Raw genomic sequence first — 14,222 nt, 5'->3', positions numbered from 1 at the left:
CACTCCTCCTTTCACAGGATGGTTTGGGACTGTCCATGGCAGAGTTCTTTGTCCTTTCCCTTGATCCCAATAGCTATCCCACCTGACTCCTACACACTCAACAGAAAATTGTGCACATCCTGAGCGTTCTTGATTAGCTGGACTATCAGCCAATGGCAGTATATGAAGGTCAAGCAATAGCAGAACGTAGGGTATTCAGATTCATTTATTTATCCCATGTACATGGAAACGTACAGTGAAATGCATCATTTGCATTAACAACCAACACAACGTAAGGATGTGCTGGGTACAGATGGCAATTGTGGCCAAATATTCCAGCACCAACGTAACCCACAGTGTTGAGCAGAACAAGTCAGGATGCAACTAAACAGCATTAAAGACAACAATGTTCAAACAAGCTCCTTTCCCATCCCACCCACACTCTCTCTCTCACAGACACGCACTCACACACACACACTCACACTCACACACATACACACAAACACTCACACACACATACACACACATAAACAGACACACACACTCACACTCACATGCACACAGACACATACACACTCACACACATACACACTCACACTCACACACACACACGCACACACACAGACACACACACTCACACTCACACACACACGCACACACATAAACAGACACACACACTCACACTCACACACACACACGCACACACACAGACACACACACTCATACTCATATGCACACACAATCACACACAGTCACACACACTCACACTCACACACACACTCACACACTCACTCACACACACTCACACACAGACACACTCACACTCACACACACACTCACACACAGACACACACTCACACACACACTCACACTCACACACACATACTCACACACACACTCATACTCATATGCACACACAATCACACTCACACACACACTCACACACAGACACACACTCACACACACACTCATACTCACACACACACTCATACTCATATGCACACACACAATCACACACAGTCACACATGCTCACACTCACACACACTCACACACAGACACATACACACTCACACTCACACACATACACACAAACACTCACACACACACACGCACACACATAAACAGACACACACACTCACACTCACATGCACACATACACTCACACACAGACACACACTCACACACACACTCACACTCACACACACATACTCACACACACACTCATACTCATATGCACACACAATCACACACAGTCACACACACTCACACTTACACACACTCACAGACACACTCACACTCACACACTCACACTCACACACACACACACTCACACACAGACACACACTCACACACACACACACACACACACACGCCTCCAACCCCAGGGCAGGTCACTTCCGGGCCTCCACTACTTGTCTCTATCAGGAAATATAGAGGAGCTTGACCCAAAAGCAGAACATTGAAGATGGTTTAGTGGTGAATGATAACTTTAATAATAGTACATAGCCACAAGAGGCCACAGAACAAGAAAGAACAGAAACTCAACACAACAGGCAACAAGGTAAACTTTAGGAAGGGAGAAGGAAAGTTCAGAGCAACTGGTTGTGGTCAGCTGGTTTGATGAGTGAACAAGAACTGTGGATGAGAATGGGGGTAAAACAGGCTGCCGGTGACGAGTCTGGAATGAGCTGCTGGTGAATCCTATCAGCTGTGTGGAGACTGGGGGGTGCTTGTATGTGCAGGCTGGGAAGTGACAGTGGGAATACTGGGAGGTGACAGTGGGAGTACTGGGAGGTGACAGTGGGAATACTGGGAGGTGTCAGGTGGAGTACTGGGAGGTGTCAGTGTGAGTAGTGGGAGGTGTCAGGTGGAGTACTGGGAGGTGTCCGTGGGAGTACTGGGAGGTGACAGTGGGAATACTGGGAGGTCTCAGAGGGCGTAGTGGGAGGTGTCAGGTGGAGTACTGGGAGGTGTCCGTGGGAGTACTGGGAGGTGTCAGATGGAGTACTGGGAGGTGACAGTGGGAGTACTGGGAGGTGACAGTGGGAGTACTGCGAGGTGTCAGATGGAGTACTGGGAGGTGTCAGGTGGAGTACTGAGAGGTGTCAGATGGAGTACTGGGAGGTGTCAGGTGGAGTACTGGGAGGTGACAGTGGGAATACTGGGAGGTCTCAGAGGGCGATGTGCTGTCGATTTCTGTGATGTGCTGTCGATTTCTATGTTTCTATGAGTGCAACGTCGCAGAGACTGAGGGAATCACAGGTGTAAGTTTTCGACTTGGCACATCGATAGTCCTCCCCACCCCCACCAATGCTAATCGCCCCCTGAGATCCTCCAGCACATTGTTGGCTCAGATCTTTCGGCCCACCAAGTCCATTCTGACTCTTTCTGCTCATCCCATTTTTTTCTGATTTTGGAGATACTGTGGATGTTGGAATTGGGAGCATCAAAGGATCTGCTGGAAGCTAGTTTAGATAGGCATTTATTAATTATTTAGATATGCAGTGTGGAGCAGGTCCTCCTGGGCCACTGAGCCATTCCGTCCAGCAACCCACCTATTTAACCCTAACCTAATCATGGGACAATTCACAATGACCAATTAACCTAATAACCAGTTCGTCTTTGGACTGTGGGTGCAAACGGGAGCACCCGGAGGAAACCCAGGTGCTCAAGGAAAGGAATGTACAAATTTCTTACAGAGGATGTCAGAATTGAACTCTGAACTCTGGAACGTGCAAGCTGTAATAGTGTTGTGCTGATCGCTATGCTGCCTTGGCACCCCAATGACATTGACTGGAGGGTATGGGGTCTATTGTCCGGGTGCCAGTAGATGGGACTAGGCAGAATGATAGTTCAGCATTGACTAGATGTCCTGGAGGTCTGTGAAGTTCTATGACTTTGTCACTCTATATCTCCTGAGGTTTAGATTCCCTTTCCCTGGGAATAAGACTGTACGTATTCACCATATCTATGTCCCTTATAAGACCATCCCTCAAAATCTTCTACACTCCAAGGATAAAGTCCCAGCCTGCCCAACTTCTCCCTATAACTCAAGCCCTCAAAACCCAGCAAACTCATTGTAAATCTTTACTGCAATCTTCCCAACTTAAAAAAAAATTAAAGTCTTTCCTATGACAGGGTAACCAAAACTGTACACAACACGAACCTGTGCTTTAAGACATTTAACGTGAGTCACGACACAAATTGTATAAAATAGGGAATTTTTTATTGGCAGAGAAATAGCAAATATCAAAAACACCCAGCATGTCAGGCAGCATCTGTGGAGACAGAAATAGTTAAGATTTCAGGCAGAAGATACAGGATTTTTTTCGAAATCAGTGTAAGTCCACACACACACACACACACACACACTCTCACAGACACACACACACACACTCACACACACACACTCTCACAGACACACACTCACACACACACACACACACACACACATACAGAGGCGCATGCATACTCTACATTGCTGATACACAGAGAGTCCGAGACAGACATAGAAAGACGCACACACAGAATTGTACACACGCATTAAAATAGGTTAATATATATATATATATTTTATAAAGTTCGAAACATAGTCTTTTCATTTAAATGTTGTATTAATTTATGTAATTCTGTTTATGAGCACGGGAGGGGGCGGACAGCTCACATGGTGCTCTCCTGTAACAATTCGTTATAGCTGTAATTGAAGTGCCAGCGGTCACAGCTATAGTGCGAGTGATCGGTGTGGGGATAGGGGGAGTTCGGCACCCCTCCCAGCCTCTGCAGGACCTGCGCATCGAAGCGATAGGTGAGCTTTCTGCGGACTTTGACAATCTCCCCGGTACGGCTGTAGTTCCGAAGGGCGCGGGCCATTTTCTGATAGGTCATGGTCTTGCGATTGCCCTTCCTCCGACCCCACATCTCTGCCACCTTCTCCTTGTTCTTGGAGATGAACTGGAAGACGCCGCTTTTCTTGTCCACCCACTGAATGCAGTCGGACATCTCAGCGTCTCGCAGGGATTCGCTCAAGAACTCGTAGAGGCGAAGCCTCTTCCTGCCTGCAACAAGTCGAAAGGAAGAGACAGTCAAGTAGAGTTCGTACTGCGCCCTCTCGCCCGGAATGACATCCAGGCGCTCTCCAAGGTGCTTAAAACCGCTGTGCTAACCCATTCCGCGGTGGGAAGGACAACCGCTCAGAAGTCAGATGATTTGGAGACACTTAACTCCGGGATTACTGAACAGTGCGCAGTTAGTAGAAGCTACAAGCGACTTCAGATGCTGAAGTAATACACCCAAAATGCTGGAGGAACTCAGCAGGCCAGGCAGCATCTATGGAAAAGAGTACAGTCGACGTTTCGGGCCGAGACGGCCCTGGCCTGCCGAGTTCCCTCAGTACTCTGTATATTGCTTGGTTTTCCGGCATCTGCAGACTTCTTGTTTCAGATGCTGAAGTTCTTTATTTCCGGTGAGAGTAGAACTAGAGGTCATGGTGAAAGGTGAAATATTTAAGGGGAACATAAGGAGAGTGGGGAACTCCTTCACTGTGAGGGTGATGCGGGTGTGAGACCAGCCGCCAACGGAAGTGGCGGATGTTAGTTGAATTTCAACACTTAACAAAAGTTTGGATAAGTATATCGACGAGAAGGTTATGGAGAGCTATGGTCCAGTTGTGGGTTGATGGGACTAGGCAGAATAGTTTGGCACTAGACCAGATGGGCCAAAGGGCCTGTTTCTTGCTATAGTACACTATAACTTTATTATACTTAAAGCAGAGATTACTATACAATATTACAGAAAAATATATTGTCCCAGTGCAATAACAGATGCACAGCTAGTAGAATTCACAGCTGACTTCAAATGCTGAAGTTGTAACTTCCATTCAGTCGTTCACTCTAGTTCATTGGTGACAGGTTTAGTTTGAGATGAAAGGTGAACTGTTTAAGGGGAACATGAGAGGAAACTCCTTCACTCAGAGGGTAGTGAGAGTGAGGAGCGAGCTGCCAGCAGAAGTGGTAATTTCAACATTTAGACCATAAGATACAGGAGCCGAATTAGGTCATTCAGTCCATCGAGTCTGCTCTGCCATTCCATCCTGGTTGATTTATTATCCCCCTTAAACCCATTCTCCTGCCTCCTCCCCATAACCTTAGACATATTGACTAATCAAGAACTCTCAAACTCCACTTTAAATATATCCAATGGCTTGGTTTCCACAGCCAACTGCAGCAATGAATTCTACAGATTCACCACCCTCTGTTTTAAAAATATCCTCCTCATCTCTCTTCAAAATGGATATTTCCCTATTTTGAGGTTGTGTCCTCTGGTCCTAGGCTCCCCCACTACTGGAATGTTTAAGGGAAGTTTGGATAGGTACATGGATGGGAGGGGTATGGAGGTCTATGGTCCAGGTGTGGTACAATGGGACTAGGCAGAATAATAATTCGGCACTAGGCTGGGCTAACCTACATGGGCTGAAAGGAGTGTTTTTTTGCTGTAGTGGTCCACAACTCTACGACACTTAACGGCAGGATTCATCATATGTACCATGTCATATGACGTGGATGATTATGGTCTTTCCATGACCACGATTTTGTTCTTGGCAGATTTGCTTACAGAAGTAGTTTGGTGTTGCCTTCCTCTGGCAGTGCCCTTAGAAGATGGATGACCTCAGCCATTATCAATACTCTTCAGAGATTGTCTCTTTGGCATCAGTGGTCACATATCCAGGACTTGTGATATGCTCATATGACCATCAACCACGTTGTCCCATGGCTTCACGTGACCCTGATCGGGGGGTGTTAATCAGGTGTTACACCTTGGCCAAGAATGACCTGCAGGCTAGCAGAGGGAAGAAGCACCTTTTGGTAGGGATATATCTCCACCCTGCCACCCTCACACCATGGCGAATGCGTGGAATGGGCTGCCGGCAGCGGTGGAGGAGGTGGATACGATAGGGTCTTTTAAGAAACTCCTGGATAGGTACATGGAGCTTAGAAAAATAGAGGGCTATGGATAACCCTAGGTAATTTCTAAGGTAAGGACATGTTTGACACAGCATTGTGGGCTGAAGGGCCTGTATTGTGCTGTAGGTTTTCTATGTTTCTTTGACATGTTCAGCACAGCTTTATGGGCCGAAGGGCCTGTATTGTGCTGTAGGTTTTCCAAGTTTCTATGATTACTGTACAATGTTACAGAGAAAAAAATATTGTCCCAGCTTCATTACAGGGATAACAATGTGCATTTTGTAGGATAGGCATGAAATTCAGATGTTGGAACCTGGAGCAGAAGGGTTTTGGACAGAAATGTTGACTATTTCCCTCCAGCAGTTTTTGTGTATTTCTGCAGATTTCCAGCATCTGCAGAGTGCCTTGAGTCTCCCCATTTTGCTGGATAAACTCAGCAGGTCAGTCAACACCAATGGAAGGAAATGGCTAATTTATATTTCGGTCAAGGTCCTTCACCTGGAGAGAGTAGAGCTGCCCTTTCATAGCTCTGCTGTCCCAGGGTCAGTCTCATTTAGTGCAGAAGGAGTTATTTTTTATCTTCATTAGTATCTCATGGAGAAACTACTCCAGTAACCACAATGAGCTAGGACAAGGAGACAAACCTTTCCCTTGCCTTGGCATGAAGAAATCTGGAATATGGCTCTCTGGGTAATAGTTTGGAACCTGGATCCCATTCTCATACATTAACTTGTTGCTGTCCATGTTGAAATCCACCTGGAGATGGAAAAGTAGAGGTTTAGTTAAAAGCTCTAGGTTGGTTGAAGGTCCCTTCCCTTGTTCCTGGCCTGACATGAATGTGAAAATGTTCTCAAAAGGATGGAGCTCAGTCCATGACTGACATACGCTCAGTGGCCAATTTATTAGGTATCACCTATACTTAATAAAGTGGCCATGGAGTGTATGTTCATGGTCTTCTGCTGTTGTAGCCCATCCACTTCAAGGCTCAACATGTTGTGCATTCAGAGATGTTCTTCTGCACTCCACTGTTGTAACCTGTGGTTATTTGAGTTATTGTTGCCTTCCTGTCAGCTTGAACCATTCTGGCCATTCTCCTCTGCCCCCCTCATTAACGGGGTGTTTTTACCCACAGAACTCCCTCTACTGGATTTTTTTTGTTTGTTTCTCACGCCATTCTCTGTAAACTCTCGAGACTGTTGTGTGTGAAAATACCAGGAGATCAGCAGTTTCTGAGATACTCTGGCACTAACAATCACTCCACAGTCAAAGTCACTTAGATCACATTTGCTCTCCATTCTGATGTTTGGTCTGAATAACAACTGAACCTCTTGACCAAGTTTGCATTGAGTTGTTACCACGTGATTCATTAATTTGCATTAATCAGCTGGTGTACTGGTGCACCTAAAAAAGTGGCTACTTCATTGTGGTGAATGTGGTGAAGTTTGTCATAGTAAACCTGTTCCCAATTCTGCAATGAAATTCCATTGGATAATTCAGAAGCTGAGGCATTTGGCTCCTTTTCCTTGACCTGTAGAAGTGTGCTGGGTGTTGGAGAAGTTGCAAGGAGATTCACAAAGGACTGAATGAATGTATTGAATGAGGAAGTTTTCATTTTGGCTCTCAGTCCAGTGGCCATTTGTCTGAAGTTCTTGGTTTATGACATGATGATTGGTGAAAACTCCTCACAAAAGGAGGCTAGGTGAAGGAGATACTCTCAACAATGCCTTCTATCACTACTACTGATCAAGGGTACAATGATGGCTTCATATCTGAATTTGTAAGGATTTATAAGGCACTGGTCAGATTGCCTAAGACCCTGAGACATAAGAGCAGATTCAGGCTACTCAGCCCATCAAGTCTGCTCCACCACTCCATTACAGCTGATTTATTATCCTTCCCAACCGCATTCTCCTGACCAAGGCAGGGAATGCCCCACATCACTGGTTGGCATTTGTGGCATCTTGCCACCAGGTAACACAGTTGTCACCCTTCAAAAAATTCCTGGATATCATGGTTGCCAGCTATTTAAGACTGTAAGACATAGGAGCAGAATTGGGCCATTCGGTCCATCGAGTCTGCTCCATCATTCCATCATGGCTGACTCATTATCCCTCTCAACCCCATTCTCCTGCCTTCTCCCCATAACCATCGATACCCTGACTAATCAAGAACCTACCGGCCTCTGCTTTAAATATACCCAATGACTTGGCCTCCACAGCCATCTGTGGCAATGAATTCCACAGATTCACCACCCTCTAGCTAAAGAAATTCCTCCTCATCTCTGTTCTAAATGGACATCCTTCTACCCTGAGACTGTGCCCTCTGGTCCTAGACTCCCCCACTCTAGGAGAATTGGAATATTGTAAGCAGTTTTACAAGTCATGGTCTAGTCTGCGCTTGTCATTGCTGATGTAAAAGAGGACAAATTGGGGTCACCAAGTGCAGGAGACTAGGTTGTTGGTCAGACAACATTTGAATATTGTGAAAGTATTGAGCCCCTTATCTAAGAAAGGATATGCAGGCATGGGAGAGAGTCCAGAGGAGAGACAGGGTTAACTTATGAGATGCATTTGATGGCTCTGGGCCTGCACTCACCGGAGATTAGAAGAATGAGGGGTGATCTCATTGAAATCTATCAAATATTGAAGAGTCTAGATAGAGTGCACATGGAGAGGATGTTTCCTATAGTGGGAGAGTCTAGGACCAAAGGGCACAGCCTCAAAATAGAAGGAAGTCCCTTTAGGACAGAGATGAGGAGGAATTCCTTCAGCCAGCGGGTGGGGAATCTGTGGAATTCATTGCCATAGTTGGCTGTGCAGTTCAAATCATTGGGTATACTTAAAACAGGTGTTGATAGGTTTGTGATTAATGAGGGCATAAAGGTTATGGAGAGAAGGCAGTGGAATGGTGTTGAGAGGGATAACAAATCAGCAATGATAGAATGGAGTGAATGGCCTAATTTTGGTTCTATGTCTCATGATCTAACTGGATTCATCGTGATTTTCCTAGGCTGGATACTTTCTAAATTGTCTGTTGTACATGTGTAACATAAGCTACAGTTAACAGCTTGACTAGTCAGACAATTGCTTCTGGTGTCACACCAACATTCTTTGCCATCTTCAACACTATCAACTACTAACTGTGTGCAGTTCTGGTCACCTACTACTGGGAAGATATCACGGACGATGAAAGAATAGAAAATTTACAAGGCTGGTGCCAGGATTTAAGTTATAGTGAAAGATTGTATGGGTTGGGATTTTATTCCCTGGAGAAGAGGAGAATGAGGAGAAATTGCCTGAGTCAGTGGTGGAGGCAGATACACTAGTGAAGTTTAAGAGACTACTAACCAGGTATATGGAGGAATTTAAGGTGGGGGCTTGTATGGGAGGCAGGGTTTGAGGGTCGGCACAACATGTGGGCCAAAGGCCCTGTAATGTGCTGTACTATTCTATGTCTATGTCTATAAATCTTACAAAGGTGAAGCCAGAGGTCCGATACCAGTACCTGTGGGTCTGGAAGTCCATTGGAGGCCCAGAGGTGGCCTGTCCTGGGGCTGGAGGACAATCTGTGTGTGTGTGTGTGTGTGTGTGTGTGTGTGAGGGTGGAAAGGGGTTTGTTTTGTTGTTATTGTCGTTGCTTGGGTTGATGGCACCAGAATACGGGCTGCCCCCAGCACCTCCCTATCTTCCATCGGTTGTTACCGCAAATGACACGTGTTGCTGTATGTTTTGATGTACATGTGATAACTAAAAGAGTCTGAATCTGAATGGGGTATACTGGTTGCATCACTGTCTGGTATGGAGGGGCCACTGTGCAGGATCGGAAAATGCTGTCGAAATCTGTAAACTCAGCCAGCTCCATCATGAGCACTCTCCTCCCCAGCACTGAGGGCATCTTGAAAAGGAGATGCCTCAAAAAGGGGGCATCCATCATTAAAAACCCTCACCACCCAGGACATGCCCCTTCTCAATACTATACTACCAGCAGGGCAGCCTGACGAGCCACAGTCTACATTTCAGAAGCAGCTTCTTCCCCTCCACCATCAGATTTCTGGTGGTCCACCAACCCATGGATGCTACATTGCTCATTTTCATCTCTTTTTGCAGTAATTGTTTATTATTGTATCTTACAGTTAATTCATTTGCCTTGTACTGTACTGCAGCTGCAAAATAAATTTGATGACACATATTAGTGATAATAAACCTGATTCGGATTCTCCTCACCCTTCCTCTGCATCTCAAGATTTATTTCAACTCCTAACTTTCTCCTCCCCCCCTCAAATCCAGATGAAATGACATTAATCTGGAGCATCAACTCTCTGTGGGTGCCACCTGACCTACCGAGGATGTTCTGTGTTTTATTTCAAATTTGCAGCACGCTTAGATTATTGTTTCTGTTAAAGATCACAGACCTTCACAGCGCCCACGTTTCCTTGAACCAGTGATTAGAACCTCACCTCACTGTGGAGCACAGTATTGTGTTCAGATCTGTTGCCTCACTATAGGAAGATGTGGAAGCTTTAGAGGGGGTACAGAGGAGATTTACCAGGATGCTGCCTGGATTAGAGAGCATATTTTATGAGGATAGGTTGAACGGGCTAGAGCTTTTATCTTTGGAGCAAAGAAGGATGAGAGGTGACTTGATAGAGGTGTACAAGATGATAAGAGGTTTAGATCGAGTGGATAGCCAGAGACTTTTTCCCAGGTTGGAAATGGCAAAAATTTTTTTACAGAGAGTGGAGTGGTGGGTACATGGAACACCCTCCAAATGATGATGGTAGGTACAGGTACATTTAAGAGATAGGCACATGGAATGTAGAAAACTGCAGGGCAACGTGGCAGGGAAAGATTCAATTGATCTTAAAGTAGGTTAAAAGATCAAGACAATATTGTGGGTTGTAGAGCTTGTACCATGCTGTAGTGTTCTATGTTCTTTTACTATTCAACCTTCACCGGAACTAATCCAATCAGGCAATAAAATGCTCAATCCTCCTTGCACTTACCATGTCCTGGAGGTGCTGGGGTTGGATATCAAGAGTGTGATAAGGTCCAGAACCCATCTCCTGATGCTGTTGGAGGTTATATGCTGAGTGTGGAGGACCTAAATGAGAAGGGAATAGGATTATCCACTGGGACAAATTTTACCTGGTGTCCAACTAACGCAACATCACTGAAGCCCAGCAGAAGTACGGAGGGAAATATTTACTTGGCAGGTATTGGAGACCCGGGTCCTGGCGAAAGTGTTGAGCCTGATGGTGATGGATTACCTCAAAGGCATCGTTGAAGAGTGGGCTGTAACTGTTTTGTATCCAGCAACTCTGCAAAAAATTTAAAAAGAGAATATCCAGCAACTATCAAAAGTTACCCAATATTTTGCCCTCAGAATAGAAGACGTCCCTTCAGAATAAGAGGTGAAATGGAATTTCTTTAGCCAGAGGATGGTGAATTTGTGGAATTCATTGCCACAGATGGCTGGGGAGGCCAGGTCATTGATTTATTTAAAACAAAGGTTGATAGGTTCATGAATAGTAATGGCATCAAAAGTTATAGAGAAAGGCAGGAGAATGGGGTTAAGGAGGGTGGATAATAAATAAGCTATTATGGAATGGTAGGGCAGAGAGGATGGGATGAATGGCCTCATTCTTCTCCTATGACTTTTGGTCTTACTATGCCTAAAAATATATTCCGCAGGTATGTTACCCAACATTGTCTCTAGCAACTCTAGAGGTGAAAGGAATATTCTCCTCAATTACCCAATATCAAAGTTTATTATCAAAGTACATATATGTCGCCATATACAACCCTGAGATTCATTTGCTTGCGGAAAAAACACAAAGAAACACAATAGAATCACGGAAAAACCACACGGGACAGACAGAGACCAACAACCAATGTGCAAAAGACAACATACTGTGAAACTCCAACTACATTTTAATACCAAGCAAGTAGTTTTGCCCATATAAGAGAAGAAATGAATAAAGTTACGGACTTACCATATTGAATATCCAATAACGATTTGCCCTAAGAAATGTAACATTGAAGTGATTAGTTATGCCACTGGATCGATTACGCCGAGCAGTCACCTGGCTGGAGTTTGATAGTCTGGTGCTGGTGCTGACGCGGACTGAAGGAGGGTTATCCCGAACCTCGGTCAGGTGAGACTTACCTGGGCTAAACTCCGGAACGCGGGGCTCGGGCCATTTTAAATAGAGCAACTTCGCAGCAGAAGGCGAGACGTCATGCTGTCATTCGATCCCCGCCTGACATGGCACGGACAGCGACTCCATACGAAAACATCTACAGGTCGAGAGAGAGAGAAAAAAATTACACAAACAATAAAAAACCAGAACAGTCCTTAAATACCGAGTAGCTTTAGGGATTTTTTGCTGATTTTACTTCCTTGTCGTCAGGGCGGTGAATTTTCGCCGTACAACCACCAAGCAGGGGTCACTTTCACAAGTAAGACTTGATTGGGACAAATGAATTTCCTTTCCACAAGACTGTCGACACTGACCAGTTCCTTTAAACCTTTTGTGTGTCAGTGACTCGGTGTTTCCAGATCACTGGGGCTTGTGTTCAAACCCGCGACTGGGAGGTACAACTTACCTCATTTAAAAATTTTTAAAAATCAACTTCCAAAGAAGATTCAAGATTGTTTAATGTCATTTCCAGTGCACAAGTGTAAAGGAGAATGAAATAATTGTTACTCTGCAGCACAAAAAACACAATAATAAAAACACCATAAATATAAACAGGTAACATAGCTTAAATGCATAGACTGATTGTACAGTGACGCTAGGCACAGGAGTGCCTGTACATAAGGTGACTGACAGGACATGATATGTAGTGGTGGTCGGTGGTGTGGAGGGGTGGGTTGGGGGTGTGGAGGGGTGGGTTAGTGGGTGGAGGTGTTGATCAGCCTTACTGCTTGGGGACAGTAACTGCTCTTCTCCCCTACCCGCTTTGCGTCTGGTGGTCCTGGTGTGGATGCTATGTAGCCTCCTCCCTGATGGGAGTGAGACAAACAGTCCATGAGCAGGATGGGTGGGATCCTTCATTGTGTTACTGCCCCGGAGAACATATAAGATTACAGTACAAGGTTCAAGTTCCTGGGTGTCAAGATCTCTGAGGATCTAACCTGGTCCCAACATATCAATGTAGTTATAAAGAAGACAAGACAGCAGCTATACTTTATTAGGAGTTTAAAGAGATTTGGCGTGTCAACAAATACACTCAAAAACTTCTATAGATGTACCATGGAGAGCATTCTGACATGCTGCATCACTGTCTGGTACAGAGGGGCTACTGCACAGGACCGAAAGAAGCTGCAGAGGGTTGTAAATCTAGTCAGCTCCATCTTGGGTACTAGCCTACAAAGTACCCAGGACACTGTTACCACAGGTAGGAGGTACAGAAGCCTGAAGGCACACACTCAGCAATTCAGGAACAGCTTCTTCCCCTCTGCCATCCGATTTCTAAATGGACATTGAATCCTTGGACACTACCTCACTTTTTTTAAATATGTAGTATTACTGTTTTTTGCATGATTTTTAATGTATTCAATATACGTATCCTGTATAAAGTATACTGAATAAGATTTACTCATTTATTTATTATTATTATTATTTCTCTCTCTGCTAGATTATGTATTGCATTGAACTGCTGCTGCTAAGTTAACGAATTTCACGTCACATGCCGGTGATAATAAACCTGATTCTGATTCTGATTCAGTAAACACTCTTTGGCCCACAATTTTGTGCCAATCTTTTAAACTACTCTAAGACAATCTAACCCTTCCCTCTTACATAGCCTTCCATTTTCCATCATCCATGTCCCTACCTAAGAGTCTCTTAAATGTCCCTGATGTATCTGCCTCTACCACCACCCCTGGCAGGGCATTCCACACACCCTCCACTCTGTATAAAGAACTTTATCCCTAATATCCTCCCAATACTTTTCTCAAATCTCCTTAAAATTAACACATTTTGGAATTCAATGAACACAGGCCAGGAGCAGAAACCCTAAGGAATTTAAAACAGAGCAGCAGTGAACCATCTGACTGGCCTGTCAGAGTTCTCTTTGGGAACTAGTTGACTTGATCAGCATTTCTGATCTGGCTATTGTTCACGATTGCACTTAATAAAAAAAAGGTCACTTCCATGTTTAAAACTCACTTAAAATAGTCTGGGGGGCAGGAGCTGGTTCCATCACTGTTTGGAGAAGACATTTCCAAAGACTTACAAGGCTGGTGCCAGGACTAGAGGGACTGAGTAATAGAGAGAG

The 14,222-nt window shown here is 44.8% G+C and overlaps 1 protein-coding gene across 5 annotated transcripts; it reads right to left on the bottom strand.

Moving 5' to 3' along the window:
* Window positions 1-2,352: 2,352 nt before the first annotated feature.
* Window positions 2,353-12,929, bottom strand: LOC134351460 (transcription factor Spi-C-like). Of its 5 annotated transcripts, none has more exons than XM_063057624.1 (8): window positions 12,898-12,929; window positions 12,106-12,236; window positions 11,933-11,960; window positions 11,146-11,257; window positions 10,943-11,040; window positions 6,585-6,696; window positions 3,645-4,035; window positions 2,353-3,258 (listed from the first exon to the last, which is right to left on the bottom strand). In XM_063057624.1, exons 3-8 carry the CDS (start codon window positions 11,933-11,935, stop codon window positions 3,087-3,089), a joined length of 888 nt encoding a protein of 295 aa, XP_062913694.1. In that variant the 5' UTR covers window positions 11,936-11,960; window positions 12,106-12,236; window positions 12,898-12,929; the 3' UTR covers window positions 2,353-3,086. The 5 variants fall into 5 exon arrangements, with proteins under 5 accessions (XP_062913694.1, XP_062913693.1, XP_062913695.1 ...); XM_063057623.1 differs by lacking the exon at window positions 12,898-12,929 and adding an exon at window positions 12,336-12,407; XM_063057625.1 differs by lacking the exons at window positions 11,933-11,960; window positions 12,898-12,929 and adding an exon at window positions 12,336-12,407.
* Between the last annotated feature and the right edge of the window lie 1,293 nt (window positions 12,930-14,222).

This window comes from Mobula hypostoma, chromosome 9 (genome assembly GCF_963921235.1).
Source record: "Mobula hypostoma chromosome 9, sMobHyp1.1, whole genome shotgun sequence".
NCBI classification, from domain to species: Eukaryota; Metazoa; Chordata; class Chondrichthyes; order Myliobatiformes; family Myliobatidae; genus Mobula; species Mobula hypostoma.
This window is presented reverse-complemented; position numbering and strand designations above follow the sequence as displayed.